Source organism: Myotis daubentonii, chromosome 8 (genome assembly GCF_963259705.1).
Source record: "Myotis daubentonii chromosome 8, mMyoDau2.1, whole genome shotgun sequence".
Classification (NCBI taxonomy): Eukaryota; Metazoa; Chordata; class Mammalia; order Chiroptera; family Vespertilionidae; genus Myotis; species Myotis daubentonii.
In genome coordinates this window covers 17,823,814-17,851,136 of record NC_081847.1, presented here as the reverse complement: position 1 = coordinate 17,851,136, position 27,323 = coordinate 17,823,814, and the positions used below count along the sequence as shown (strand labels likewise).

The window sequence follows — 27,323 nt, the reverse complement described above, 5'->3', positions numbered from 1 at the left end:
GAGGGAGGGCCTGGTGGAGAATTTGAGAGGAATCTAAACAGAGGTCATATAATAAAACCATGCGAGGGAGGTGGTCTAGTGGGGGATGTTAAATTAACAGAAAAGAATACACAGCTGATGGTAGCAGGATTGACATGGTCAGGCTCGGGGAAAGCTTGCCAAGGAAGATGATGACTGAGCTGAGATCTAGAGCAGTGGTTCTCAACCTTGGCTGCACATTAGAATCACCTGGGAATCTTGTTAAAATCCTGATTTTAACACGATGTTTGGGTGGATGAGGGAAGCAATACTATATCTTGGTGCCAAATCTGAATGTGGCTTCTTGCTGTCTGTCAGTTTCTAGGGCACGCAGCCTGGACAGCAGTGTGTCTCGGGCTGGAGCATAGCTTGGAACAGGAGGAGCTCGAACCACTGGTCCAGCTCTGGGCTGCAGTGGTTTAGAGGGAGGAAAAGAGGCAAAGCTTGCTCTGGTCACCCCTGAGTGCACAGGGGCCTGCCTCTCCCAGTTGGTGTGCATTTTACATTTCAATGAGATGCCCCATTTCATTGGGGGATTGAGTGCAAAAGCCAAGCTAAGGGGTTGGCTCAAGTTGGGTTTCCCCCCCCGGAAAGATTCTGGACCAGTGATTTGCTGTTGGAGAGTTCTCAGAGAAGGGGAGTGAGAGCAGCAGGGTCAGGCAGGAGGAGCAGTCAGCAAAGATGTGTTCTCAGCTGCAGATGGGCCCGGGGCCCGTGGAGAGTGGATGGCACCCTCAAGTTGTTCTTCCTTGAGCAGGGGATTGGCTGCACACCCCCTTGGAGTGAAGACTTGATCTTCCAGACTTTCAGTGCTCCTGGACTGAGGGCGGTTCTTGGGAAGAGAATGCAGTCTGAGCCATCACCAGGCAACATTCAAGGCACTGGGTGATGGGTGCACCAGCCCAGTGAAGGGGATCTAAGCAGGCACCTCTGCAGGGGTACAGGTCACACTGCTGTCCTCTTGACTTCCCTGGGTGTGATAAAACTGCAGGGTCCTGTCACCTTTATGAAGATGCTTATTCATCTGTCTGTGAGAGGTTCGCTTTCCCATCCAAGCCTTTATGCCCTAGCAGGTTTTAGACATGTTTTACAGAGGGATGGGAGGGGTATCCGCATAAGCTAATGTAGCTCGTCAGATATTCTCACTCTCCCCTGTCTACAGCCATGGACAGAGCCACTCAGCCATTCAGCCAGGCTCGTTGAAACTGAGGGCATAAAAAGAGCTGATTTCATTCACGTTATGGAAGTGCGGGTTCTCCCAGGAAAGGAAAGGCTGTCCAAAATGTGTGTGGTGCATACCTTTGGTGTGGACGTTGTTTTCAAGACTTTACTCTTGTATAGGCCTAGTCTTGTCCCTGACCACCATTACCCGTGCTACTTGTCTTTCTGTTATTTGGAAATGGTCACCAAAAGTGACAGCCTTTGCCCTCCCCCACCCCCCACCTCCCACCCCCCCCCCCACACACACACAAACACACCACCACCACCACCACCACAGTTGCCATTTCCTTTCATGCAGTGAGATTCTGATATTCAGCATTCTCCCCAACAACACCCCAGATTTGAGGCTGGACCTTCTGTCGTCACCTGAGTCTGTTGCTGCTTCCAACAAGCCAAAACATAACCACACATTCTATCTGTTTGGCTATTTGGATCTGAACTTCCTGGTAAAAAGAGGATTTTTAAAAGTTATGTGACAGGAGAATATAGAAACTTCTGGGACGTGTTCTAAACCAGTGAAAGCACAGAGAGAATGCTCTCCCTGGTGCCTCTGCATTCAGACCGGTCAGACGTGCCCCTGGGACACCCTGGGCTCCCATCAGCTGGCATGGGGAATGGAAACTCTGGCCACGGGCAGTTCTGAGGCTTCTCCACTCCCTGCCTCACCCGGTCCCGCCCCCCCCCCCCCCCCCCCCCGCTCGCCGACAATGTCTCAGAGCAAGTCTGATCTCGCATCATTCCATCCTAAACACCAGCCAGCCAGCCCGTCTGCAGGCAGCAGCAGACCCAGAGGCGTGACAGGATCTCAGGACAGAGAGTGCTTGTCCGCTGTGCACAGATAGGCCCCTCAGGAACGGATGGGCTGCTGAGTGATGAGTGTGGCTCACTCAGGACACTGTCATTTGAAGGGAAAGTGTGGAATGCCAGACCCAGACCCAGGGGTGTGGGTAACAAGCTGCTGCCCACCACCCACCCTCCAGCCTGCACTCATGTGGTCTGGATCCCAATCGCTGTGGTGATTTAGGGCAGGATTCCTTTGGGGTGATCCAGGGAATATTTGTGGGAGAAGCAGTGTTTGTGTGGTTCCTGGGTTAGCCTGGGTTCCCAGAAGCTGAGCCTGGCATGAGTGCTCATGTGAAAGTGATTTTGAAAGTGCTCCCTGGAAAGGCTGTTAGGAGAGCGGACACCAGGACCAGGAGAGATGGAGGGGAAGGGGCAGGGGCAGGATCAAGCAGAGGCTCACAGCTGGCACTTCAGCTCCTGGAGCCCTGGGTGCAGACTGTTGGGTGTGACAGCACCTGGAGCTGGCATGAGGAAGGTGGTAAAGGGATCCTCGGGGAAGCAGGTGGGGCATGGACGGTAACTACTACACAGGGCACTTCTTTATACCGATATCCGAACCTTGCTCTGTTGTTAGTTAGGACTTTTCAGGCGCCCTGGTACCAATTCTTTCTGCCTTACCCTTGTGGGTCCCTGTATCCCAAGCACACATTGGGGTACAGCCCACTGTCATGAAATGTGCAAATGATGAAATGGGGCCTTGGGGCACAGACAGAGTCGCTGCAAAGGTGTCAACATGCATTCCATCAGGCATATCTCAGGAAACAGGAGAATCTGAGTCAGCTCAATGTCAGCCCAGGACGAATGTCAAGATGCAAGTAGACAACGCCAGCACTTAAATAGGCAGGAATTCCTTTTGGGTGGAAGGAGCCAGGACATTGCTCCTGCGTGGAGGGGACCCCCAGACTCCTTGCACTTCCAGGCTGGGTTTCTCTTGCCCATGGCTTAGTCCAGGCTAACCAGGAGGACTGGCCAACTTCAGTCTTGGGTCCCATTCTGGGCTCCAATGTGCCATGAAGTTCAATGCAATTCCACATGTTCTTTTAAGTTCGGGGTGAAGTCTTTTCTTTTGGAAAAGACAAAGCTGGGGTTTTCATAGCAGGTACTTAATCTCTCTGAGCCTGGGGGGAAATGTGAACTGAGCTCTGACTAATGTTGGGCCCAAGATTTCTCCTGGTTTATGACAGCAAATACATGCATTTGCATACTGTGGTTGAGAAGAAAGGACACTTGACTGAGAAGACCTGTGCTTGAGATCACACTTGCTTTGTGAACTAGGCCTCAGTTTCTCCTGCTGTAAAGTACAGAGAGTCAGAGTAGCCGTGAGATCAGGTAAGGGAAACACATTAGTAGCTACGCCTGTTCCCACTGTCGAGCTTGGCTGTTTGTTGAAGACGAAGCGCATCAAAGAGTACCCCCCACCCCATGAGAACACAGAATGCTCCACTGCCCCCCCCCCCCCACATCTGGCCTCTCTTCCCACTCCACCTGGAGTACCTCCACTATAGCCACCTATGCCCTCCCTCTTCAAGACCCCTCTCAAGGCAGACTTACCCCAGCTGCCTTTACCGCGGCTTTGGCCCAGGCTGATCCTTTTCTTCCTGACTCTGAATGCCACTCCCTGTCTGATCCACATGAATACGTCTAGATTAGTTATGAAGGTAGCTCTGAAAATAGTTATCGTTTCAGGTAGAGGCGAATAGCAGCCGATTGCATCTTCCAGAAAGGCCACAGCAATAACTCCAGGACCCTGTGCTCTTCCAGAATCTTGCCCTTTCCCCACCCCTCATCAAGAGGTAGAGTCTAGTCCCCCTTTCACATGAGGCCGGTTCAGACTTTTGTAACTGCCCCAAGGGACAGAAGGTGGTGGAAATTCTCTGCGTGACTTCCAGGCGAGGTCACAAAAGGCCATACAACTTCTTCCTGGCCCTCTGCCTTGTGTCTCTGAGCCTCCATAGGAGAAGTCTCCATGCTGAAGAGATCCCAAGAAAAGAGCACATGGAGAAACCACACTGAGATAGAGGCTTCAAGGAGCCCCAGCACTTCCAGCCCCTGTTTTTGAGCCTCCTCAGCACAAGTGCCATAAAGGCAGGGAGTGAGCAAGTCTTCACATTCCCAGTCCCAGCAGCTGTGTCACTGAGAAAGGACCACCTAGCTGGGCCCAGTCAGCCCCCAGAAATGAGAGACATCATAAAAAAAAAAAACACATTAAAAACGTTATGGTTGTCTTAAACCACTATGTTTTGGATAGCTATTATGCTGCAGATATATGTATGATATACACATGTAATACACACATGTACACATCCATATATAGCCTGCCTTCTACCATCCTGCACTCTGTGTGGTTTGTGTGCTTAAATACGCCTTCTCTAACTGGGTTGTAAACTTCAAGAGGGCAGGGCTGTGTTCTCTGTTTTCTAGTTATCCTCTGCCAGTTAGAGCAACATGACGCATGTTCATCCTGCAGTTAAATTGGTAGGGAAACTGTGTGCCTGCCTGTATCCCTGAAAAGCTTGCTTTCATGATCGGATGCAAACGTAATCATAAAGAGATCAGAGTCCCTTTGGTCCTTGAATCTTTCTCAAAGGAACCCTGTATCCTTGGAAAGAGTCATTTACCTGAATCGCTGAGAATAAGCCACGGGGTTTGCTTCTGTGTCTTGGATTCAGGAAAAGATAAGGCGGCTCTCGCCAGCCCTCCTACCTGTGGGCACTTGACAGCCTATCTCTTGGAGGTGATTTGGCTGGACCTTGTTTCCTCAGTCCAGGACCCCCACGGGGTTTCTGCTTTTATCTTCAGATTGAAAAACAGCCCCTTTGCCTATCTTCCCACAGAGTGTTACCTAGGAGACTGCAGGTTTTATGCACATAAGTTTGACGGTCTGATCCTACTTATTTGAGCTATACATGAAAACTTAAACATTGTAGTCTCTCAAAGAATAATAAAGTTTTTCTGTGCCTATCACCCAAAATATCACCTATCTCAAGCACTGAAAGGATCATACTTTGAAGGAATTATTTTAATAGATTTTCTCCATAGACCTACCTACATGGGGTGCCCTGAAATTCAATGTTTATTTGAGAAAAGATCATAGGAAGTAATGCTATGAACATCTTTTCCACCCTTTGAAAGTCTGCCAAGTCGCTTTACCTCACACATGGCAGGAACTTGGTGTCCAGCATTCCAGGTGACCTGCACACCAGCATCTTCAAGGACATCTTAAACCAGTCCTTGGACTGTGGGGGTGACGAGGAGGGTCTTCATTTTATTTGAACAGCCTTTTACCCAAGTGAACCCAAGACTTTTCCTGGTTTATAGCAGCAAATGCATACATTTACATCTAGCCTCTGTGACCAGATGACCGAGTTATTCCATCACAAAGTTTATGTTACTACCATTGCCTCTGCTTTTTTTTTTTTTTTTTGGAGGGGGGGGGGATCAAAATAATTATGTTGATTTCTTTAAGGATTTCTTTGAATGTGTTATAACTCCAAGCAATCCTGCAATGAAATATAAGCACATAGACACAAGCTAGCCAGCAATGACATAAAATCCTAAATTCTGAGGGGGGATGGGGGGACATGCAGTCATTGAGTTGTAATGGGGAATATGATGGGGGATAGTAGGGAATGAGTCATTGACTTGCATTGGGAGAACAAGGTCATTGACATATAATGGGGAATATGATAGAGCTGACACAGAACCAAGTGAAACCTTTCCATCCTTTTTCTTGTTGCATTTTCCTCTTCACTTTTTTGTAAAATCTTTATTGTTGAAAGTATTACAGATGTCCCCCTTTTCCCCATTAACCCCATCTAGCCTGCCCCACCCCAGGCCTTCACTACCCTATTGTCTGTGTCCATGGGTTATGCATATATACATACAAGTTCTTTGGTTGCTCTCTTCTCACCCCCACCCCCCAACCCATCTCTGCCTTCCCTCTGATCCTCTTTACTCTAAACGCAAATTGTGGTATTTGTTATTTTGATCTCAGCTAATTCGAGTGCCAATCAGACTTTTCCTTCACTTTCTTTTTTAAAACATTAATACTTGTATGTGCTTGAGGTAGTGACCAGATTTAGTCAAAAGTTTTGTTTGCTGCCTACCTTTCTTTCCTATTTCTAAAGCTTCACAAATTTGTCTGGACTTGAAAAGCATTTATTAAACACCTTCCTTTATTGCTGTGAATTTCAATTTGCCAACTTCATGAGGAACGTCAAAACCTGAGACTTATGGGAACATGGAAGAGAACTTCCAGATTCCAAATGAAAGCAGAACCCAATATCAGTCCCTTGGCTGTAACTGGTTTCCAATATCATTTTGCCTCCTAATGCACTTTCTTGCCTCTAAGCTTTCGGGCATCACCTGTCAGACACATCAGAACCGCCACATATGCTTCTTTGGATTGCCTTAACTTTGAAATAGATACAGTTGAGGGCTGTGGAATACTGCAGCATCTCTTCCTGTAATCTCCTGTCTTGAGTGCTCTTTCTAGCCAATCCTTGGTTTATACATATAAGTGCCTATAAAATGAGATGACCTCCTAGCCCAGTGATGGCGAACCTATGACACGCGTGTCAGAGGTGACACGCGAACTCATTTTTTTGGTTGATTTTTCTTTGTTAAATGGCATTTAAATATATAAAATAAATATCAAAAATATAAGTCTTTGTTTTACTATGGTTGCAAATATCAAAATATTTCTATATGTGACACGGCACCAGAGTTAAGTTAGGGTTTTTCAAAATGCTGACACGCCGAGCTCAAAAGGTTCGCCATCACTGTCTTGGCCCTTCCATCTTACCCGCCAGCCCCGCCAGTCACCTTAGCTTTCCCCAGCTTATTATTGACTATTTGGCCACACAGTTATTTCAGGCTGCATTAGTTTCATAGAGGATTTACGGTGGCTAATAGCAAGTTTGGGGAACCTGTAGCGTTAGTTTACTGTAAATTATCTGCAGGATGTGATGACCTAGAATATATTCTGGACTTTTCATTTTCAGTCATCATAGAGTAGCTTATATTGGATTAATGTAGGAATGGTTATAGACTGGACAAACCAAAGAAAAACAATTGTGTAAAAGCTCTGGCCAGTGAATAAAGTAAGTAAAGACTTTGGGGTATATGAACCTTGAAATAAGGAAACCACACTGTGTGAGAGCCATGCCAGTTGGCCTTTTCCTTGATGAACCTCCCCTGTATGTGCAGTGCGTAGGGGATAGAGCACAGCCAGAAAGCTGTGATCTTATTGGGGTGAGGCACCAGAGAGTAGAGTTTGGAACTCCCAGAGCTGGTGGAAATTGCGGGACATTCCAGAAAGGAAGAAGTCACAGAGGGAACCTTAAATCCTTGACTGACACCTAAGTTGTGCATGCTTTGGGACCAACTCCAAGCACCCCAGGGGAAACAACAGCTGAGAGGCTTAAATTGCTGAGTAGGCACTTTAGTAGCTCCTACCAGCCCATTGGAGATACAGAGTTTGTAGTGCAACACCCCCAAGTCAAAGGGGCTTACTAAATCGCTCAAACTTTCCATTGAAATCCTATAAGACAGCGGTTCTCAACCTGTGGGTTGCAACCCCTTTGGCGGTCAAACGACCCTTTCACAGGGGTCACCTAAGACCATTCTGTATATCAGATATTTACATTATAATGCATAACAGTAGCAACATTACAGTTATGAAGTAGCAACGAAAATAATTTTATGGTTGGGTCACAACATGAGGAACTGTATTTAAAGGGCCAGAAGGTTGAGTACCACTGCTTGAATATCAAGAATTCCATGCCGAACTGGTTTGGCTCAGTGGATAGAGCATCGGCCTGCGGACTCAAGGGTCCCGGGTTCGATTCCGGTCAAGGGCATGTACCCTGGTTGCGGGCACATCCCCAGTGGGGGGCATGCAGGAGGCAACTGATCGATCTCTCTCATCGATGTTCCTAACTCTCTATCCCTCTCCCTTCTTCTCTGTAAAAAATCAATAAAATATATTTAAAAAAAAAAAGAATTCCAGGACCTAAGCATTATTAGAACAGACTTTTGTCAGAAGAAGCCTAAAACCACCACTAGAGATGACCCTCCAGTAATTTAACTTCCTGCTCAAACAAAAACTCGGCACTCTTTGAAGGAAGACAGAATCCAGAGTCTTCTCAGGGCATCATCCATAAAGTCAAATATACAATAAAAAATTACTAGACACATATCAAGTAGATTCTAAACCTCCTTGCTTTGATCTGGCCTGCTCCACACTGTGACCAGTCTTGCTCTGATAATTGTAAGAGAGCACAATGGCCTTCTTAGAATATCTTCCTTGTCATCACTTCCTACTCTTGGTCCATCATCTAATTGGAGACCAAAGCATATTGTAGAAGCAAAAGGCATTTAGTCTGTCTCATTCAAAGCTATAATGTGCCACCATTAGAGCCCAGTGATGGGCCAAGAAAATGGAGAAAAATGGATATAAGAATTACTTTTTATTGTAGATTAATTATATTCTTTTAATTTTTATTCGGATTCAGTGACAGATGTTTTCCAAGAGATGTATGTACCCATGACATTTGGAATCTAAACATTTGGTGAACAAACTTCATGTTCAAATAAAAAAGCCTTAAGCTTAAATTTACCCTTAAAAGAGTTGCAAGTGTAATTGGAAGATTCTTTGAGTGCTTTGACCCAAAACCGTAGGTGAATGGTAAAAAGGGAAAATGATTTCCTAAAAGTAACATCTTCATTTTTCCCTAAAGGAGAGACCAAAGATCACCAAGAACTAAATTGAGGCATAAGCACAGCTTGAGTTTTATCAGCTGGATTATACAATAATTTGTCTGTTTATTTGCAGCTCTTCCTACAATTAAGTGTGAGTTTTTTTAGATATTTAATTATTTATAGAATAAATTTCAAGTTAATGTTTTCTAAATGGGTACATCTGCTCAAATATATTTGGTATTTTCAGGAAGTCATATAGAAATATTTTAATCTTCCCCTTTTGTAATGGATTATACTCTAAAAGAGGTACTGATCAAAGAAACTATGACAAGAATTACTATTACCAGGCATAAGGAATTCCAGTTATTCTTTTATTTTAGGACTTTTTCAGGAAACTTTACTATAGGGAATTAGGCCACCATTCCCACTCCAGTAACTATGGTAGACACTGTTAATGGATCATGATGCTCTGCCCCACTTGTTGTAGAAGACTGGAGAAAAACCAAGCAATGCTTTAGAGAAATGGAATTACACAGTTTTATTACGCCAGCAGACTCAGCAGAATAATTTCCCAAGTCTGAGCAAAGTAACATGCAGGGAGCTTCTCCTTTATATTTCCCCCCAAATATGGATTATGCTTCCTGTCCTTTCGCAGGCTTTGCAAAAAAGGCCCAGGTTTTGGGGGTCTTCAGACCATATCTAATGGTCTGGCCTGGCGCCAGCACTAACACCCTCCCCCCCTGGGGCTGTGGACTGTTGATAGTTTATGGCCTCTGTATTTAGGTAACATGTCTTACAAGACCAGTTTCTGGGAAAGAGGCAGTGACTTAATTATAGGTTACCAAGAATGTACACTGGGCTTGCTGGCACAGATTCAGATTGCTAGACGCCCCCCCTCCCCCCAAAAAATCAGGGTTACATTGGAATTAGCCTTTTAGCCTTCTCATACTGAGCCCCATCCACGCCTCAGCCTAACAGTCATTACTAGTCAACTGATGAACATATAAGATAAAATCTATTTTCTACCCCTGAAATTGATGACCATGGAATAACATTATGGAGACAAAGGACAGATATTCAAAGAAGCAGAAGGAAAACTTAAACTGTGCTTCTAACCAGATCCTTCTGTCATTACTTTTCCATTTCTAGACTAATACTAAAGGTAACTTCCAGCTCTGAAATTTGGTGAATTGTCATTTTTTAAAAATCGCTGATTTTGAACCCTTTAGTCTTTTATCATGCATGCTTCATCTTCTATAAAATAAATTCTCAAAGAGTAAACATTCTTAATGTAGATTCCTGTAGGGGATTATTACATTCAAAACAATCTGTTTTCATTGCATTTTTCCAAGGAGGAATGGGCATTCCTTCTTACCACTGAATGTCCTCTTAAGAAGCTACTTAGTGGGTTTCTGCATACATCAGCTTGTTGGTTTGAATTTCTCTGGATCAATAAGCAGACTTGAGAGCATAGCCATGTAGCACTTGAGTCAGACCCAAGTTCATCCATCTAAACATTCTGCCTCTGACATTGGCACCAAGGGACATTTTGAGGACCAGAGCAGGCCAAGAATGGCATAAATTTCTGAATACTACAGGGCTATTTACCATAAATATTTTATTTCCTTTAATGAAAATTCATTATTGACACAGTCATGGTATTCCTACAAGAGTAACAAATGCAAGTTGGAGGCTCTTGCCCCTGCAAATAGGCCTCCTTCTATATATTGCCATGTTTGTGGGTTGAGACCACTACATTATTCACTGGATTTTCTACAGTAGCTACTGGCTCAGAGCCATGAGCAACACTGATGCCATGGCTTTTTATTATTGATAAAGAAATATGTTTCTAGTTCGTCAAATTATATTTCAGTGCTCTGCCAGGCCATAAGTCTATGTAACTAATGATTGGGATTCTTCAGATGCAAAGAATATCTGTTCCCTTCCAGGAGAAAAGCTTGTGGGATGATCGTGTGAAATTTTCTGCCAATATGGAAATGAGAAAAAGAGCTCTGAAGTGGAAACCAAAGAACTTCTCATAGGTGTTGGATCAACTTCAGCATCAGGAAAAGGGGGCAGAGACAGTCTACCAACTTGCATCAGGAATGAGGTGGCTCTTGTGCTTCTGTTGGCAATGCTGGATGCATCATTTCTCTATAAGTACACAGAAGGGAGGCCATTGAGGGCTGTTGCCATTATTGGGTGGAAATTCAACCGAATGTGAATGAGTCCTTTGCTAGAAAATGTAACCCTTGTTGAAATGGAGGGGTACAAAAGTGCGAAATTCCTAGCTCCCCTTGTGTAAATATGAGTTTGCCAGAAATAGACTCTGAGGCAGACTCAAGTACAAGTTTACTTGGGAGATGATCCAGATAGGGGAGTCCAGAATTGAGACAGGGAAGGGAAGGCAGCCAGTCAAAGGAATGTTAGAAAGCCACTCGTCACTGTGGACAACTAGAGCTTGATCCTGCTGAGAATTGGAACCTCAGAGTTATCACACTCAAGTCGGGAGGGAGCTGAGTGAGGTTGAGGGCTTCTTCAGATGTTGGTTGAGGGCTTCTTCTGGGGGAAAGAGCCGTATTAAGTCTTCAGCATATCCAGCCTTCAGTATCTGGGCAGAGCTCCCTTTCTCAGCTTTGGAGATACAGGTGTGGCAGTTGCTTAGCATGAAAGGGGTCAGACCCCAGGAATGTGGGTGGGGCATTGATGTCTTGGGAAACACCCCTTGTCCATATTTCTCCCTCTCCAATGGAGCTAGCATTTAATAATTAGATACCTGATACTAGGTATTGCATATTTCATAAGTATCACAGTTAATCCTCTTAACCACGTAAACTAGTATTGTTTCCATTCTCCCATTTTGCACATTAAGACTGAATGAGGTTAAGGAATTTCCCCGAGGCCACAGCACTCATGAATAGTGAAGGAGGGCTTCAAATTTAGGTCTTAGGGCACTAAGAAAACCCTGGCTGCCTGTGGTAAGCAAAAGTCACCACATTAGTATATTTGGCTGAAGCAACCTTTCTCAGCAAATTTGATTGGTAATATTTGTTTGGCAGTATTTTTTTAAATCCTCACTCGAGGATATTTTTTCATTCACTTTTAGAGAGCGTGGGAGAAAGAGGGAAAGACAGAAATATCGATGTGAGAGAAACACATCGATTGGTTGCCTCCCATATGTGTCCTGACCAGGGTCCGGGCCTGGGAGGAGCCTGCAACTGAGGTACGTTCCCTTGACCGGAATCAAACCGGGGACCCATCGGTTCGCAGGCTGATGCTCTATCCACTGAGCCAAACCGGCTAGGGCAGTGATGGCGAACCTTTTGAGCTCAGCGTGTCAGCATTTTGAAAAACCCTAACTTAACTCTGGGGCCGTGTCACATATAGAAATTTGTTGATATTTGCAACCATAGTAAAACAAAGACTTATATTTTTGATATTTATTTTATATATTTAAATGCCATTTAACAAAGAAAAATTAACCAAAAAAGTGAGTTCATAGGTTCGCCATCACTGGGCTAGGGCTTTGATTGATAGTTTGATGAGCCCTCTCTTGAGGTTCTTGGTTACCATGACCTATGGTTCCATCTTCCTTCACAGAGATGCTACTCATCATCTTGTTTCCACGTACACATCAATCCATTTGAATCCAGAACTTCGTTTCTGGCTTTTGAAGGGAAGGGCTGTGCCCTTTAACAGGTTGGGGAGGAGGGAGTCAGTTTGCCCTTTCCAATACAGGAATCAACGTACTAGACATGTAACCCCAGTTATGATCTCACTCCTCCCCTACTATCTGTGTGAACTTAGACTGGTTATTTGCTTTCTTTCGGCCTTGATTTACTTATCGGTAAGTTAGGGATAATGTTCCATATTATGTAGAAGCAATGAAAAAGCAATAAATATATATTTACAATACTTGACAAAGATGAGTTCCATCCTTAAATTCAGGAAACTTAAAATTATTGGGATGATCTCAAAGAGCGTTGAGGCTTCCCTTGCCTCCAGCCGAACCTTTCACCCACTCAACTTGTAACTCCTCAGTGATCAGGACTGTGTACCCTGGTTCTTTCTGGAACTAGAGCTAAGTATGGTGCCCAGCACATGGTAAGAGCTGAACAAGTGTGCATTTTTTTTTTTTTTGCATGTGATTGATTTGGTAATACGTTTTCCAGTGTGAAAACACAGTCCTTAAAATGAGACAACCTCCTGGCAGGCAGCAGTTCCCCCGGGCACCCTGCACCCTCCCACTGCCAGACAGTCTCCCTCTAGCATTCCTATGGCTTTCTGAACCTCACTGAGCCTAAGAGGAGGGCACTGAATTGTCTCTGAAATGTTTCCAGGGACTAAATATTTAAAAAATGAAGTTGTGCCTATATCCATTTTCACACAGATTCTTTTGTGGATGATTCTGTTCAGGGTCTTCAGTCACGACAGATGCATACATCTGATCAACAAACACTCATTAAGTGACTGCTCCATGCTGGCCACTTAAACAGGCATTGAGGACACAGAGGGGAATACATTTTCTCCAACCCTAACCACCGGTCTAGTGGAGAAGACAGAAGAAACCAAAATTGCTGGAGGCAAGGCCTCATGTACAAAATGCTGCTGCAGGGCCAGGGACTACAATAGTTATTGCATTACTCAGGGTGGGCTTGGATATGCTGGGTAACAAACAGCCCCCAAATCACAGTGGCAAGAAGAAGAATAAAAATGTTCTGTCTTACTTATGCTACATGTACAAAATGTACGTATTAGGGGTGTGAGCTTCTGATATCAGTCACTCAGGGATCCAGGCAGATGGGAGATTCACTCCAACATATGTTTCTTTGAATGCTTAGACAAGAAAATGCAAGCCTGTCCAGAAATATGACATGTTGTTTTACTCACCTTCTATTAATCAGAGCAAGTTGCTGGGCCCCACCTAGCCTTGAAGGGCAGCCACGGGCACACTCCTTCCGGGTCTCTGGAACAAGGAGAATGGGGTATTTGTGAACTGCCTGCATGGCCACCCAAGTTGGAATCCAGTTGTTGGGGAGATTACTGGAGTGTCATTTCTCAGCCAATAAATAATTCTGTGTTTATACAAAAACCATTTCTTGGGAGAAAGAACCGCTGAGTACATTCACACTTGTGTTCACTTTCTCTTTCATCAACCCTGGCCTGGTGGGCACAGGCCATGGGCAGAGAAATGGCAGAGCTCCTGTCCTCAGGGAACTGTCAGTCCAGTTGAGTCAAAGGTACAATAGGCAAATGGCTGCAGTTTGGTTGGAATATCCTGTGTCGAGTGCTCACGCAGTACAGGAGGGCCACCATAGGAGTGAGGAAGGCTCTGTGGGAGGCTAGCACTACACCCACTGGCAAGGTTTCCCCAATGTTCATGTGAGGGGCAGAAGGAGCAGCAGGCTTTATGGGGGAGCACAGGACAGATGAACGTGTCTAAAGCAGAACTGTGAAGTCACCCCATCGCTGCAGGGGACGAGCTGGGCAGGGTCAGGACTCCAGATTCTTGGGGCAATTCCCAAGAGGCAGTCAATCAAACTCTCTAGATATTTTGGTATGAAAGCCCTCTGGGATGAGACAACACACCGCGATTACCTGGCTCATATTCCTTCTGCTCAGATGTGCTAAAGGAGCTGGGTGTTAGCGTGTGTTGATCTTCATCTTGGCTGCTTCATTTGATCAATAGGCAATTAGTCTGTCCAAAGATGCCATGAATGTCCCTGCTGCAGGTGTGTGTTTTTTTCAAAGAAAGCAGAAAGCACTCTTCATCTCCAGCAAACCTCCATTTAGATTCATCAAACCGAGGCCTCAGGAAAGCAGCCAGGAGAGAGGAGCGGGCCGCTGATTGCTGTTGCCTTGGCAAGGGGAATGCACTGGGTTCGGGCTCAGTGGTTTCTATGGGAACAGCACTGCTTGCCTTTGCTGGCCCCCTGGGGCTAGTGAGATGTACTGAAAGGAAAACTGAGTGGGAGAAAGAAGAAAGAGTTCTGGCTGGTGTGCTCAATGGTTAGAACATCAGCCTGCGCACGAGAGGGTCTCAGGTTCTTCCCAGTCAAGGGCATGTACCTGAGTGCAGGTGCGATCCCCGCCTCTAGTCAGGGTGCATACAAGAGGCAACCAATCCATGTATCTCTCTCACACATCAATGTTTCCTCCCCCACCCCCGCTCCTCTCTCCCCACTTCCACTCTCTCTAAAAATCAATGGAAAAAATATCCTCACCCATTGGGTAAGGATTAAAAAAAGAGAGAGAGAGAGCAGTAGAAAGAGACTTGGAGGATTTTGAAGGTGTTCAGGGGAACCCTCAGCCAGACGTGGTCCCAGAAGCCCGATCATGGGAAGCACCTAGGACAGTGGTTCTCAACCTTCCTAATGCCGCGACCCCTTAATACAGTTCCTCATGTTGTGGTGACCCCCAATTTCATTGTTACAAATTGAACATAATTAAAGCATGGTGATTAATCACAAAAACAATATGTAATTATATATGTGTTTTCCGATGGTCTTAGGCGACCCCTGTGAAAGGGTCGTTCGACCCCCAAAGGGGTCGCGACCCACAGGTTGAGAACCGCTGACCTAGAGGATGTGCATCATGCAGCTGCCTTGGACTAAACACAGTCCTGAAGAAACAGGCGCCAGTGCCAGGCAGTCAGGAATTGGTGATAGGTGACTTCAGCCCCAAGAGAGAACGGAATGTGTCCTGGGCCCCCTGCCAGACCAGCATCCCATTATGTTATAATTACGAGGAATGGTGATACACAACCCAGGAAGCGTGGCTAGAGGTGCTTCACATACACTGTCTGCACCCTCCCCAGCAAGGATGGCATCCACACACCTATCCTGCGGATGAAGGAAGTGGGTTCGGAGAGGGGGAAGAATAGCCTGGGAGAGGTGTAGGTGGGGTCTGACCCTGGCTTGATTCCCCACCTGGGCCCTTATGCAGAACCCAGTCAACAACTCAAAGCAATTATTACCTTCTCAAAGATGGACGAGCATCCTAGCTCTCACCCCTTGACTAAGAAATGCCGCTGGTTTGTGTGGGCTTGGGTATGAGGAAGCATACCCAAGTGGAGGGCAGCTGGGGGGCATCAGCACCCCATCAGCCTGTGGGAGGCACTAGAAGCCCCACCTTGTTTTAAAGATGAGAAAACTGAGGCCAGAAAGCGCTGGGCAGAGCCTTCCGGTCCGGTGAGCTACCCAGCTTCCTCCACATGCTCTTGTCTTACACAGCTGCGGTTCTTCTGAAAACACCATCTCCCAGATGTGTGGTGGCTTGAGTCTGAGTCAGCCAGGTGGGGAGCTTGCTGGGTCCTGGGGAAGCAGCTCGGTGCTCTGGTAGCTCTGTTCTTGAACCATTGGGCAACTTGGGCAAGGCTGACATTCTCCACCCCGGTCAGTGCCCAGGGTCAGCTCTCTTCAGCATTTTTCACCCCACGGATACCTGGTAAAGGTGTCTGCTGCGTGCACTAACTGCTCTCTGTGTTCCTGGGAGTAGTAAGGAGGAGCTTCGGGCCATTTGTCAGATGGCCAATAGGCAAACTGAGGCTAAGAGAGGAAAATACACGCCACCAAAGGCCAGCCGTGGGAGTGCTGGCATCGAGCCCCGCATCTCCAGATGCCCAACTGAGGAGCCTTTCCTCGACCCCAGGCTGACCCCTTCCTTAGGAGGGTTAAATACAATCATTCCAACTGCTTTGGAATCTCAGCAAAGCAGCACTTCGTGAAACAGCAATATGTGCATTAGGCTGTGTGGATAGTGCCTAAACAGGGGCTGATGAGGTCAGAAATAAGCATTAGGGGCCTCCCCCAATGAAGCCACTGCCCAGCGGGTCTCCACTGAGGGCTCCTACATTCTCTTAATGAGCCACCATGCTTAATATAACAACGCATTACAATGTCGCTAACTAGGGTGGAAATCTTAATATCCAGGCCCTGCCATGCTGGGTTCGGAATGCAAATCCCAATAGCAGTTTATCCAGGCCTTTAAGCTTGGCCCAGGGTCTCCCTTCTGCCCCCTCCACCCCACGCCCACTGCCATGTGCGGATGCCAGTTATGCATGAGCAAGTTATGGTCTCTCGTTCCTACTCATTAAGGCACCCTGCACCTCCTCTCTCCCAGTTCCTACACAAGCGAGGCTTGGAAGATGACAGGGGTGGGGGACACAGGCTGTAGTGGACACTGGGCATCGCCACGCCAGACACGTGGAGGGTTTCCTGAGGCATCTGCGGCTCTGTCCAGGCCCTGCTCTGATCCCAGGAGCTCACTGGACTTGGCCAGTGCAGGCTGGATAGTAGTTCATGTATTTTCTCACTGACACGTTAAGTAGCGACCTTGACACCACCCTGCTGTCGCAGTGCTGAGTGAATGCGTGGTATGCCGAATGGATCATGAAAACGTCTTTTGGGGCAGAGTCCCGGGTGCTTTAACACAACTGTAGTTGGTTGCCTACCTTCTGATCTGCAGGAAACACTAATTTCCAGTTCGAGGTCTGTGAATAGAAAGATATCATTTTTTCTCATCCAAGTTCATGGACCCCCTCTGAACATGAGGACTGGCAGACTGTCCCGACCCCCAGCACAGACAATGCTGTCACCTGTACTGAGCTGGTTTTCTCTCTCTTTTCTTCAGCCCTGCATGAGTTCCCCAGGGACATCTTCACCAACGAGAAACGGAGACAGGGAGCAGTGGTTCTCCATGTGCTCTGTGTAAGTACCTTCTCGTGGCTCGGCTGGAGGGTCCCAGGGGAGGCCTGGCTGGGGGGTGGGCAGTGGTGCCCGCACCGGCGGCATCGCCCCTCCCTCCTGTTCACACACCTGGCGGGGGGTCCTCGGAGCCTTGTGGGGGCAATCTCTCAGTGTACCCTCTTTAAAAGGCCATGGGTTCATAAGCTGGCAGGCATCTGTGTGCATTCTGTTCTTGATATCCCACCCAAAGTGTGGACTCCAAGGCCAAACAGACCTACTCCACACTCCTTAACTATGCTTGCTCTCTCTGCTCAAATGTCACCCCCTTGGGGAGCCCTTTCCTAACCAGCCTTTCTATTGTTATATGATTATTTGCTTATTGTCAACCTCACTGACATGTAAGCCTCAGGAGAACTGGGACTCGGTTTTGTCTGCTACTTAGTTTCCCCACCTGTTCCCGGTATGTGGCAGGGGCAGAGTATTTGTTAAGTCAGTGGATTAAGTATAATGGCAACTGATACAGTGCCTGGCATGTAGTAGGTGCTCAATAAAGTTTGTTCTGGCTCTGAACATCACCACTGCCCTAGCACGTCCTCTGCAAACCCAGTGGGCTGGAGGCCTGTGATTTCCCTGGACCCCGTGGGAGAGTTTGGAGAGGGGGTGTGTGGAGATATGTCTGAGGAGCGGCGGAGAAGCCGAAGGACCGGCCGGGTTCTGAACGAGGTGCGGCACTGTGCGCTTTCATCTCCAGGGCACCCACCCTCCCCCGGGATGCTATCATCTGGTTATTTATTGCTGTGAAAAAAATTCTTCAAATTCCGTGATGTACCCAATAACCACTTTACGTTGCTTCTGGGTTCTGTGGGCCAGTCGTTAAGAAAGGGCCCAGAGGGAATGCTGTACACAGGGTCCGGGCCTGGGTGAGTCGATGTGATGGCGGTGTTGACACCCACGGCTGGGGCTGGGGCCACTGCTGCTGGAGGACCCCCCAACCCCAAAAGGGCTGTCCACGCTCATGCCTGGGGTCCAGGCTGAGCACTAGCTAGGCTGGGACTGTTGACCAGAGCACCTCCCTGTGGCCGCTCCAGCGTGGCTTCATGGGGGGGCTCTGGGAGAGGGGCTTACACTGAACACGGAGGGAACCTCACGGCCTGTAATGCCCAGGCCCCTAAGTCACAGGCATCTATGACTCAAGGGGAGGGGACAGAGACCTCACTTTTCAGTGCACACCTGGACTCTGGAGTTTGACCAATCACGGGCTTGGAGCCAGCTCTGCTGTTCTCACTTTGCATGTGGCTTCTGACAGGATATCTAACCTCTCTGGGCCCCTAGGCTGCCCGAAGCCTGACCCCCTCATGGTGAAAGCCATCAATTCTTCAAGTCTTTTCTCACTCACCTCAACCCCCCAGAACCACCTCCCCTGGGGAAAAAAAAGGCATGAGAAGTCCCTTTTAAGCAAAGATAATCTCTAAAAATACCAAGTGATAAAGTTGGCGCTCTGCAGTCCGCCTGCCCGTTAGGAGAGCCCATACACAGAGCGACTAATACGGATGCCAGCTGCCGCCCTCGGCACCAGGGAGGCTCCCTGTCGAAAGGCTGAGGAGACCCAGGCACTGAGCTGGTCCAGAATTCCCTGGGAGCCGTCAGCACCCTGTGCCCCGACATCTGAGAGATGAGACATCTGAGAGATGAGGTTGCTACTCTGGGCACAAACAGTGCGAGCTCCCTCCTCCCGGGCCACGTTGCCGCCTGCAGCTGGCAGGGCCCTTCCTCCCACTACCCCGAGCCCCCTCTGATGCCAGCCCAAGGCAGAGGACGGTGTGTTTGCCTTGCTTTTCATGACGCAAAGATGCCTGAAGTCTCATCTGCCTGTGACCGCGCATTCCCAGGGTGGCATGAAGGCCAAGTATACAAAAACCCTAACCCTAATCCTAATTCCCCCTTAGACACTTCCCTAGAGAGTGGGCAGAAACCTGCAGCTTAGCACTTTGTCATCATTGGTATCTAATACTGCACTTAGCCCCTGCCCTGGGCCCTGCATTGAAGAAACTGCAGGGCAAGGAGTCTAAGGGCCAAAGGCAGCATCCACTCCTTTGGGACCATGCTCCAGGCACATAGAACTTCAGAATTCTCCACCCAAATAGGTTGGCCTGGGTAGGCCTCCTCCATGACCCACCTCTGAGAGTGAAGAGACCAGGTGGAGAAGCTTGAACCTGCTGCCCGGGGCATCCACAGGCATGCCCATGGTGCAGGGAGGAGCCAGGCTCAGACCAGGAGGAGGGCACCTCCTCTCTGTGGCAGGGGCACAGGTTACAGTGGGCCTGCCGGTACCCGCCCCAAGGTCAAGGACCAAATCTTGCCTCATGCTTTCCGCAAGAGCATTAAGTTCCCCCAGTAGGACATGAGCCTCACCAGGGAAGCCCCTTTGTACAGTGCCCGGTGCCTTGACCAACAAACGCTGCCCAGTTTAGTGCAGGGCTGAGTGACACTTTTCACCCCCTTCACCCACCACGGTGCCCAGCGCATTTGGCGTGCTCAGGAATCGTTACATGCACCTGTGGATGTGAGCAGACCCGCTGCCAGGACTAACCTGTAGGAACAGATGAATGCGTGAGACAGAGCGGGAGCTGAGAACAGATTTCCTGCACTCAGCCATCAGAGGGCCTTCCTGAGCCCCTGCAACGTGGGAGCACTGGGCTGGTCCCTTCTAGAGGCCCGAGAGGCAGCCTCACCCGCAGGGCAACCTCACCCCATTGCCCTGGGGGGACCCACTAATGGACACGCCAGCCCCGAGCTAGGTGCTGGCCATGCATCGTCTGTGCCGTGTGATATGGGAATGCAGAGAAGGCAAGTCCCCTGTTGGGAGGCAATTGCATTGAACTTGAAGACTGGGTAGGCATTTTCCAACAATGACAGGAGCAAAGGGGTTCCAGGCAGGAGCAGGACACCTGTGATGAAGGATATGGAGACTGGGGAGTCCCTGGCACTTGGAGTAAGCAGGAACCAAGGACCTAGAGAGGGGTAGAGAGGTTTCGGGGAGGCTGGGCCTCACCTGAAGGCATCACAAGGTGGCTCAGTTGCTGAGTTAGACGTGGCAGGAAACAGATTCTGGATCTCGCCACCCCTCCTTGCTCAGGAAGCAGGGTCAGCCATAGCCAGAGGGGACCTGAGTGACCAGCCCTCCATCAGGTGAGAAAGACCTAGGCCCGGCCACAGAGAGATGCTCAGGGTGGCCACAGAGAGAGGGCAGGGCTCCCTGAGGAAGACCCCAGATCTGGGAGGGGGATGAGAAGGGGAGAAGGGGACTGAGCATCATCCAGCGTCTCTAGGCCCCTGAAGAGCTATGTCTGCCTCCTCCAGGGGAGGGAGGGTCTCAGAGGTGTATTCTGTCACCCTGGGCTGCCTCAGAGAGGGCCGCAGGCTGTTCTTTCATGGGATTAACTTCTGTCCTTTTAGATCTCAAGCAGAGAGCAGAGTCCTTTCAAATCGTACTCTGAAACCTGAGCATTGGTACCCATGCTCATCCTTCCCCTTTCCACCTGGGCCCCGTGAGTGAGCTGTTCCTGTGAGGCCCCATAAAGCCGTGGCCTTCAACCTCAGGCGTGCATGGGCCTTTGGACGCCCCCTCTCCCCCCAGAACAATCTTAAAAAGCCAAGCCTGCCTCTTTTTTTCTTTCTCTTTTCCATACAAGTACTTCCTTCCTTTGTGTATGATTTGTAGAAATCACCCATTTCTGGTTAAACTTTTCAAACACCGTAGATTTAATTTTTCCTTGAATCTTTCTGATGTTATCAATTTCAGAAGCCCTAAGTCCTGGAATTGCACTAAAGAAAGATTTCTATTCCTTCTGACTATTCTTTACACATGGGCTCCCGACTAGAGTGGGTAGTTCATCATCTGTGTAACTGTCCACAATGAATAGCCCCAAGGAAACACACTAGTCTTTGGGCTTGATTGATAGCCGATCTGTTATAATGTTGAGACACTAAACGCAGTGTTTCCTGTTTCTGAGGAAATCCGCACCCCGTAAACTCGGGGAGCTGACCCCAAAGAGAGGAAGAAGCCTGTGGATAATTTTCTAGGACCATGGTTTGTTTGTGATTTCTAAGAATTTTGTGAAATTTCGCTAATTATCCCGCATGTCCATAGCTGAATCATTGAGATTATAAGCCAATTTATACACTTTCTCTTCCAGTAAAAGCAGCTTTCAATAATCAGTGTTTGAAATTCTTCCTCAAAATGGGTCTGTTTTTAATAAATCAACCTCCACAGAAGAAATAAATGCCTTGTCTGCTTTGGGAAAGGACTCTTCCTAGCTTCCAGCCTTCTTTCCAGGTGTTTAATGTGATCCCTCTCTTGCGGTCGGAGGATGGTTCTGTGTGCTTGTGTGTGAGGTGGTACCGAGTGAAGGTGCAGTCCTTCTGAAGGCAACGTCCCGCTAAGTGAGTCTGTTTGGAAGAAGGGTCCAGCCACTGCTTCAGCAACTCGGACCCATCCATGGACCAACCCAGGAAGGAAATATTAACCAGAAAGTTTCCGGTGTCCATCTTCATATTCTAAAACCTAGACAGGCTCTGAGGAGCCCACAGTAAACTCCAGCATTGACTCTGTGTGTGCAGAAGGCTCTTCTTCCTCCGGGGAGCAGTCAGGGCAGCCACCCTCGGGCCCTGTCAGGCTTCCCAGGGTGGCAAAAGTTTCTTGTGGGCCATAGGGAGGTGCCTGGCCACCTGATCTGAGGCCTGCTCTGTCCGGCGGTGGGGACTCCCTTGTCCACAACTCCATCTTCGCCGCACCCGGTGTACAGTGCCCACTTTAGGGGCTCGCAGGTACTAAAAAGGGGTGGGCTCCACACAGGGTGGGCCATTTGGGGAGTTCAGGCAGGATTCTTGTGCTGGGCCATCAAACCAGGGCTCCAGCATGTGGAAGTTCTCCAGGGATGGCAACAGGACCATAGCTGCTGATCCCTGTGGCATCCCTATAGGTGATGCCCAGGGCTGGACCCCAAGGTTGGTGGTCTCCCCAAATCTCCAGCTCCTGTCCACATTTCTCTCCCCCAAACCTCCAGCTCCTGTCCACATTTCTCTCCCCAAAACCTCCAGCTCCTGTCCGCATTTCTCTCCTCCTCCTCCAGCCCAGTTTTTAATCTGGTCAGGAAATTGGGGAAATTCCCTGTGAGCCTGCATCCAATTCTCTCTTATTCCCAGATCAGCATTTTAAAGTCAAGAATTTGCTAATTCCTGTTTCATGATTCCACTAAGACCCCCTTGCTCCCCAAAGCCGCAGTGGAAACCAGTCGGCATTGGAGGAAGGCCCTCGAGTAGAGGTGATTGGGATGTGAGGGGGAGGAAGGAGGTTATTCAGATATCATCCTCCCCGTGGGATTGTGGGTTTTCTAGGTCCGTTCCCTATTTCCTCTCTGTGGCGGTATTCCCAGCCAAGCATAGTGCCTCGATGGCCTAGACGTCCCTACCCACTCCCCCCGCCCCCTCCATCTCCACACAACCTGCGCCCCATGCAGGCCCTGATGCTGCCTAGTATCCTCGGTGCACCTGCTCTGCGTGCTCGCTCCCTACCTGTACTGTTCACTGTTTCTTAGTTCACAGCCCCAGACGCGTCTAATGGGCCCAGCTCATAGGTTTCCTGCCGGAGGTGCGTCCCCAGCCGGCCTATGGGTTGACCTCCCCTGGGTCAGGTCCTAATCAGTCGTTGTGATGGAAGGACAGGGCTTCCTTCAGAAGGTGCAGGGATGGCCGAACTCCTGATGGGGAGTCTGGGCTCCGCCACCCCAACCCCGAAACTAACCCCTCTACCCTGCGTGACAGTGAACGCTAATTTGGATGTGTTCTTGGAGAAGGGAGCTGGTCTGGGGAGAGCCCACGTCCCAGAAGGGAAAGGCTACCTTACTCCTCTGACCTTCCAGTTCCCCTTTAGTCCTGGGGGAGAAGGCTCTCTGGAAGGGCCTCACCAAGGAATCCGTTTCCTTGGGGCCTGAGCCTCTCAGTTATCTCTGCTGTCTAATTTAAATATCTGGAGGAATGGTTGTTCTGGGCAGGCTCCCTTCCCTGGGGTCCAGATTGCTTTTGTTAAGAGCCAGAGAATAAACTACTTAATGCAATAGCTGGTTCTTAGGGGCAGAAGGGCCAGGGTACAAGCAGGAGGTGGAGGAGACTCCTTCCAGCTTCACCCAGCCCCCCTCCCCAGCCCTGGGAGAGGCAGCTTTGCATATCAAAGCTCGCCGGCCACCTCAGCCCCAGGGGTTGTGTTTGTCTCTCCAGGGGCTGTCCTTGGTCTTTCTGGACTTTGAGACTCTACTTCTATGGCCCAGCACTAATGGAACTTTCTGTGCTGATGAAAGGTTCTCTGTCTGCACTCTCCAGTGTGGTAGCTGCTGGCCACCCATGGCCACTGAATATTTGAAATGTGGTTAGTGTGACTGAGGAACTGATTTTTAATTTCATTTCATGTTAATATAAATGTAATTAGCCACATGTGCCCTAGAAAGCATAGTGATGAGTTCTAACTTCGCCCCATCTTCCCTCCCTTTGATTATGTTCTTAACTTGAAATCAAGAAGCAGAGATGGCCAGGGAAAAGGTCACTAGCAAAGGAGGCAGGGAAGGCACCTTGGGGCCACCACTGTGGGATGTGCTGTGAGGAGAAAGGACGCCTCGGAGTGAGGAAATGTATGTCCCTAACCAGCTCCCGTGCTGTGGAGCGAGTCACAGGACTGCTCCCAACCTCAATTTCCATGTCTGTAAAGTGGGAGCACATAGTAGGTGCTCGGTAAATGCTGGATTTTTTTAGTCTTCATCTTCTCCCCACCCCACACCCCTGTACGGGCAGCTCACTTTTGCTTAACCCATCCCCAAACTCCTCCTGTCTGGGGAGCAGCGTCAGGTCCATTGGGTAACAGCCAGTCCTGTGAGCTACAGGACAGGGGTCACAAGGCCTCTCTGCAGCTGGCATTTCTGCCACGCCCAGGGCTCTGGGCGAGGGGCTGCTGCAAGCATTTGGAGTTTTAAGGAGACCTGCGTGATCTGGTCAGCAAGGTTTCAGCAACAACTCACTTGCTGGGCAGACTTGTTTAGTGTTTAGTTAAGGGATTTCACCCTGGAAGAGAAAAATGATTAGAAGAGCTTGTGGAATTTGCTGTTTACTCTTGGAAAAGTGCTGAGCATGTCCTTAATTTGTCAGTGTCAACACAAAGCTAAAACCGGTGTGCAGAGAGGATTAACACAGAGAGAGTAAATTGTTCTATTTCGATAGATCTTAGTTACTCCCGCCCCTCTTTGCTCCCGAGACTTCTTTCCGAAGGCCCCGGCCTGGCCATGAGGCCCCTGCACTGCACCCAGGCTTGCTGTGGATGGACTCCCCAGGACCCCCGAGCTGGAGATAAAGTGTGATCCCTTAGAGCAAGCATGTCAAACTCAAAGGCTAACATGGGCCAAATAAGGTTTAAGTTTATGTGGGCCGCAAAAAAAATAAAATAGCTTCAATTTTCATAGAACCGTAGGTTTATTTCGGTAGAGACATGCTGAATACAAAGGGCTGAAATAAATGAGTAATCATTAACATAAAATAATAGGACATTTTAATAAAAATTAATATTTTTTCTTGAACATTAACTTACCAGACACTGCATAACTGCACAAATTAATAAGTGTAACACAAATAAATCTATTTTTTTTGTTCTCTGAAAGCGAAATATTTCCTTTTGCACACAAAAAACAAGTCAGTTTAAGATGAATGACATGGCAATGGACTGCTAAAATATTCGCTGCTAGTATTATTGGAGAGAAATGGTGCACCTGTGTGCAACACGATTATAATAATCAGTCATTAGCAAACATTGTAGTTCATTATTAATAACTAGAGACCTGGTGCACAAAATTTGTGAACGGGTAGGGTCCCTAGGCCTGGCTGGCAATCAGGGCCAATTGGGACTTCCTGCTGCCCGCCGGGGCCTCCCTTCATTCTGCGCCACCCCCTGGTGGTCAGCACATGTCATAGCGAGCAATCGAACTCCCTGTCTCCCGGTCAAACAATTTGCATATTAGGCATATAGATGATAGATAGATAGATAGATAGATAGATAGATAGATATAGATATAGATTATGTATAACAGGATATTGTAAGAATTAAGTTATGAAATTTTTATTAAAACATTTCTTACATACCGTTATATTGGCTGGGCCACAAAAATATTCCTTGTGGGCCGCGAGTTTGACATGCTTGCCTTAGAGCAGTGATGGCAAACCTTTTGAGCTCGGCGTGTCAGCATTTTGAAAAACCCTAACTTAACTCTGTTGCCGTGTCACATATAGAAATTTTTTGATATTTGCAACCATAGTAAAACAAAGGTGTATATTTTTGATATTTATTTTATATATTTATATGCCATTTAAGAAAGAAAAATCAACCAAAAAAATGAGTTCGCGTGTCACCTCTGACACGCGTGTCATAGGTTTGCCATCACTGCCTTAGAGCCTGCACTGGAACAAGACCCATCTGAGTTTCAGCCCTGGTTTTTCCACTTATTAGCTACATAGCCACGGGCAAGTTGCTTGGCCTTACTGAGCTTGTTTCCTCACATGTCCCTGGAGATACATACCCACTTCGTCAGGTTGCACCCACTTCATCAGGTTGCTTTGAGGAACATGTAAAGACAGATGTTCCAAGCTCTTAGCAACGTGTCTGGCACTGCGTAGATAACACCCCACCTGTACCCCTTAGTTCTTGCAACTTGTATGGGCCTGCCTGACTCCTGCCTGACTCCCAATATCCAGCCCCTGTTACTTGACTTCTCCTGGTCCCTAGAATGCAGGACAACCCAGAAGTAGCCCTCAGAGAGGAGGTGGTGGATAAATACTTCAGTTCCCTGGTGCCTCAGTTGGGCTAAATGAAACACGTGTTCCACCCTATCTCCCAGAGTTGCGTGAGCAGGGTAAGTTGAAGGTGCCAACCCAGTACCTTGTTTGAAAGCATCTTGATTAGCTGTCTGATCTTCTCCAACTCATTTCCCTGCCGTCTCCTGCTGTTTTCTGGGGTCTTCCTGCCCAGTGAAAGGACTTGCACTGGAATCTTGGTATCCAGTTTTCTCCTGAGACACCAAATGCATATCACCTACCATTATTATTATGCCCATTTGGTCTCTCTAGAACCCATGAGGCTAAGGAGATGCAAGATTCTGAGTCTCCCGTTCCTTCTAGACATCCCCAGACCAAGGTGTGACTGAGTTCACCTATAGTCTCTGTGTCCTCATGCCTTGACCCCAATGCCATACGCAAGGAAGCCAGGGACATGGGCTTTGGAGCAGACAGTTTTCTGATCTTATGAGGAGCCCCAGATGGTGATGGGAGAGAGTATACACATTGTTTAGATAATAAACGTATTCTCTTGGAGACCAGCCACCTGCAGGGTGCTGTGTGTCCCTCTCCATCTTATTTATCTAATTTGTTTCTTGGTCCACCCATCCCTACTCTGTGTATTTTTTTTAATTCATTTTGTTTATAGAAGATAAACTTTGTGTTCCTCTGAGATGACACTGCCAACAGCCACAGTTTGTATACAATAGCTATGAATGAACTACTTATACTTTTGTAGCATTTTCTCTCTGAAGAGTATACGTTTAAAAGCTAAGTAAACAATGAGGTAATGCCAGTTGGATTCATCACATGTCCTAGCTTAAAGAACTGGTCTTTAGCAAATATTCAAAAAATCAATCTGGATAAAATAGTCAATTAAATGCTCTCATTTATCAGAAAACACGCCATGCATTTTAAATGGTGGTGCTCAGTGGTTTTGCTCAACGGTTTCCTGATGATTCTGTTTTATGGAGAACCTTATACAAG

The 27,323-nt window shown here is 47.9% G+C and overlaps 1 protein-coding gene across 2 annotated transcripts in view; it reads left to right on the top strand.

Moving 5' to 3' along the window:
- Positions 1-27,323, top strand: part of SLC24A3 (solute carrier family 24 member 3) — a 489,682-nt gene that overhangs the window by 271,617 nt on the left and 190,742 nt on the right. For both annotated transcript variants that reach the window (XM_059705440.1, XM_059705441.1), the window contains one exon: positions 17,416-17,492. In XM_059705440.1, the coding sequence (XP_059561423.1) occupies positions 17,416-17,492 (77 nt within the window). The remainder of the gene's footprint in view (positions 1-17,415; positions 17,493-27,323) is intronic.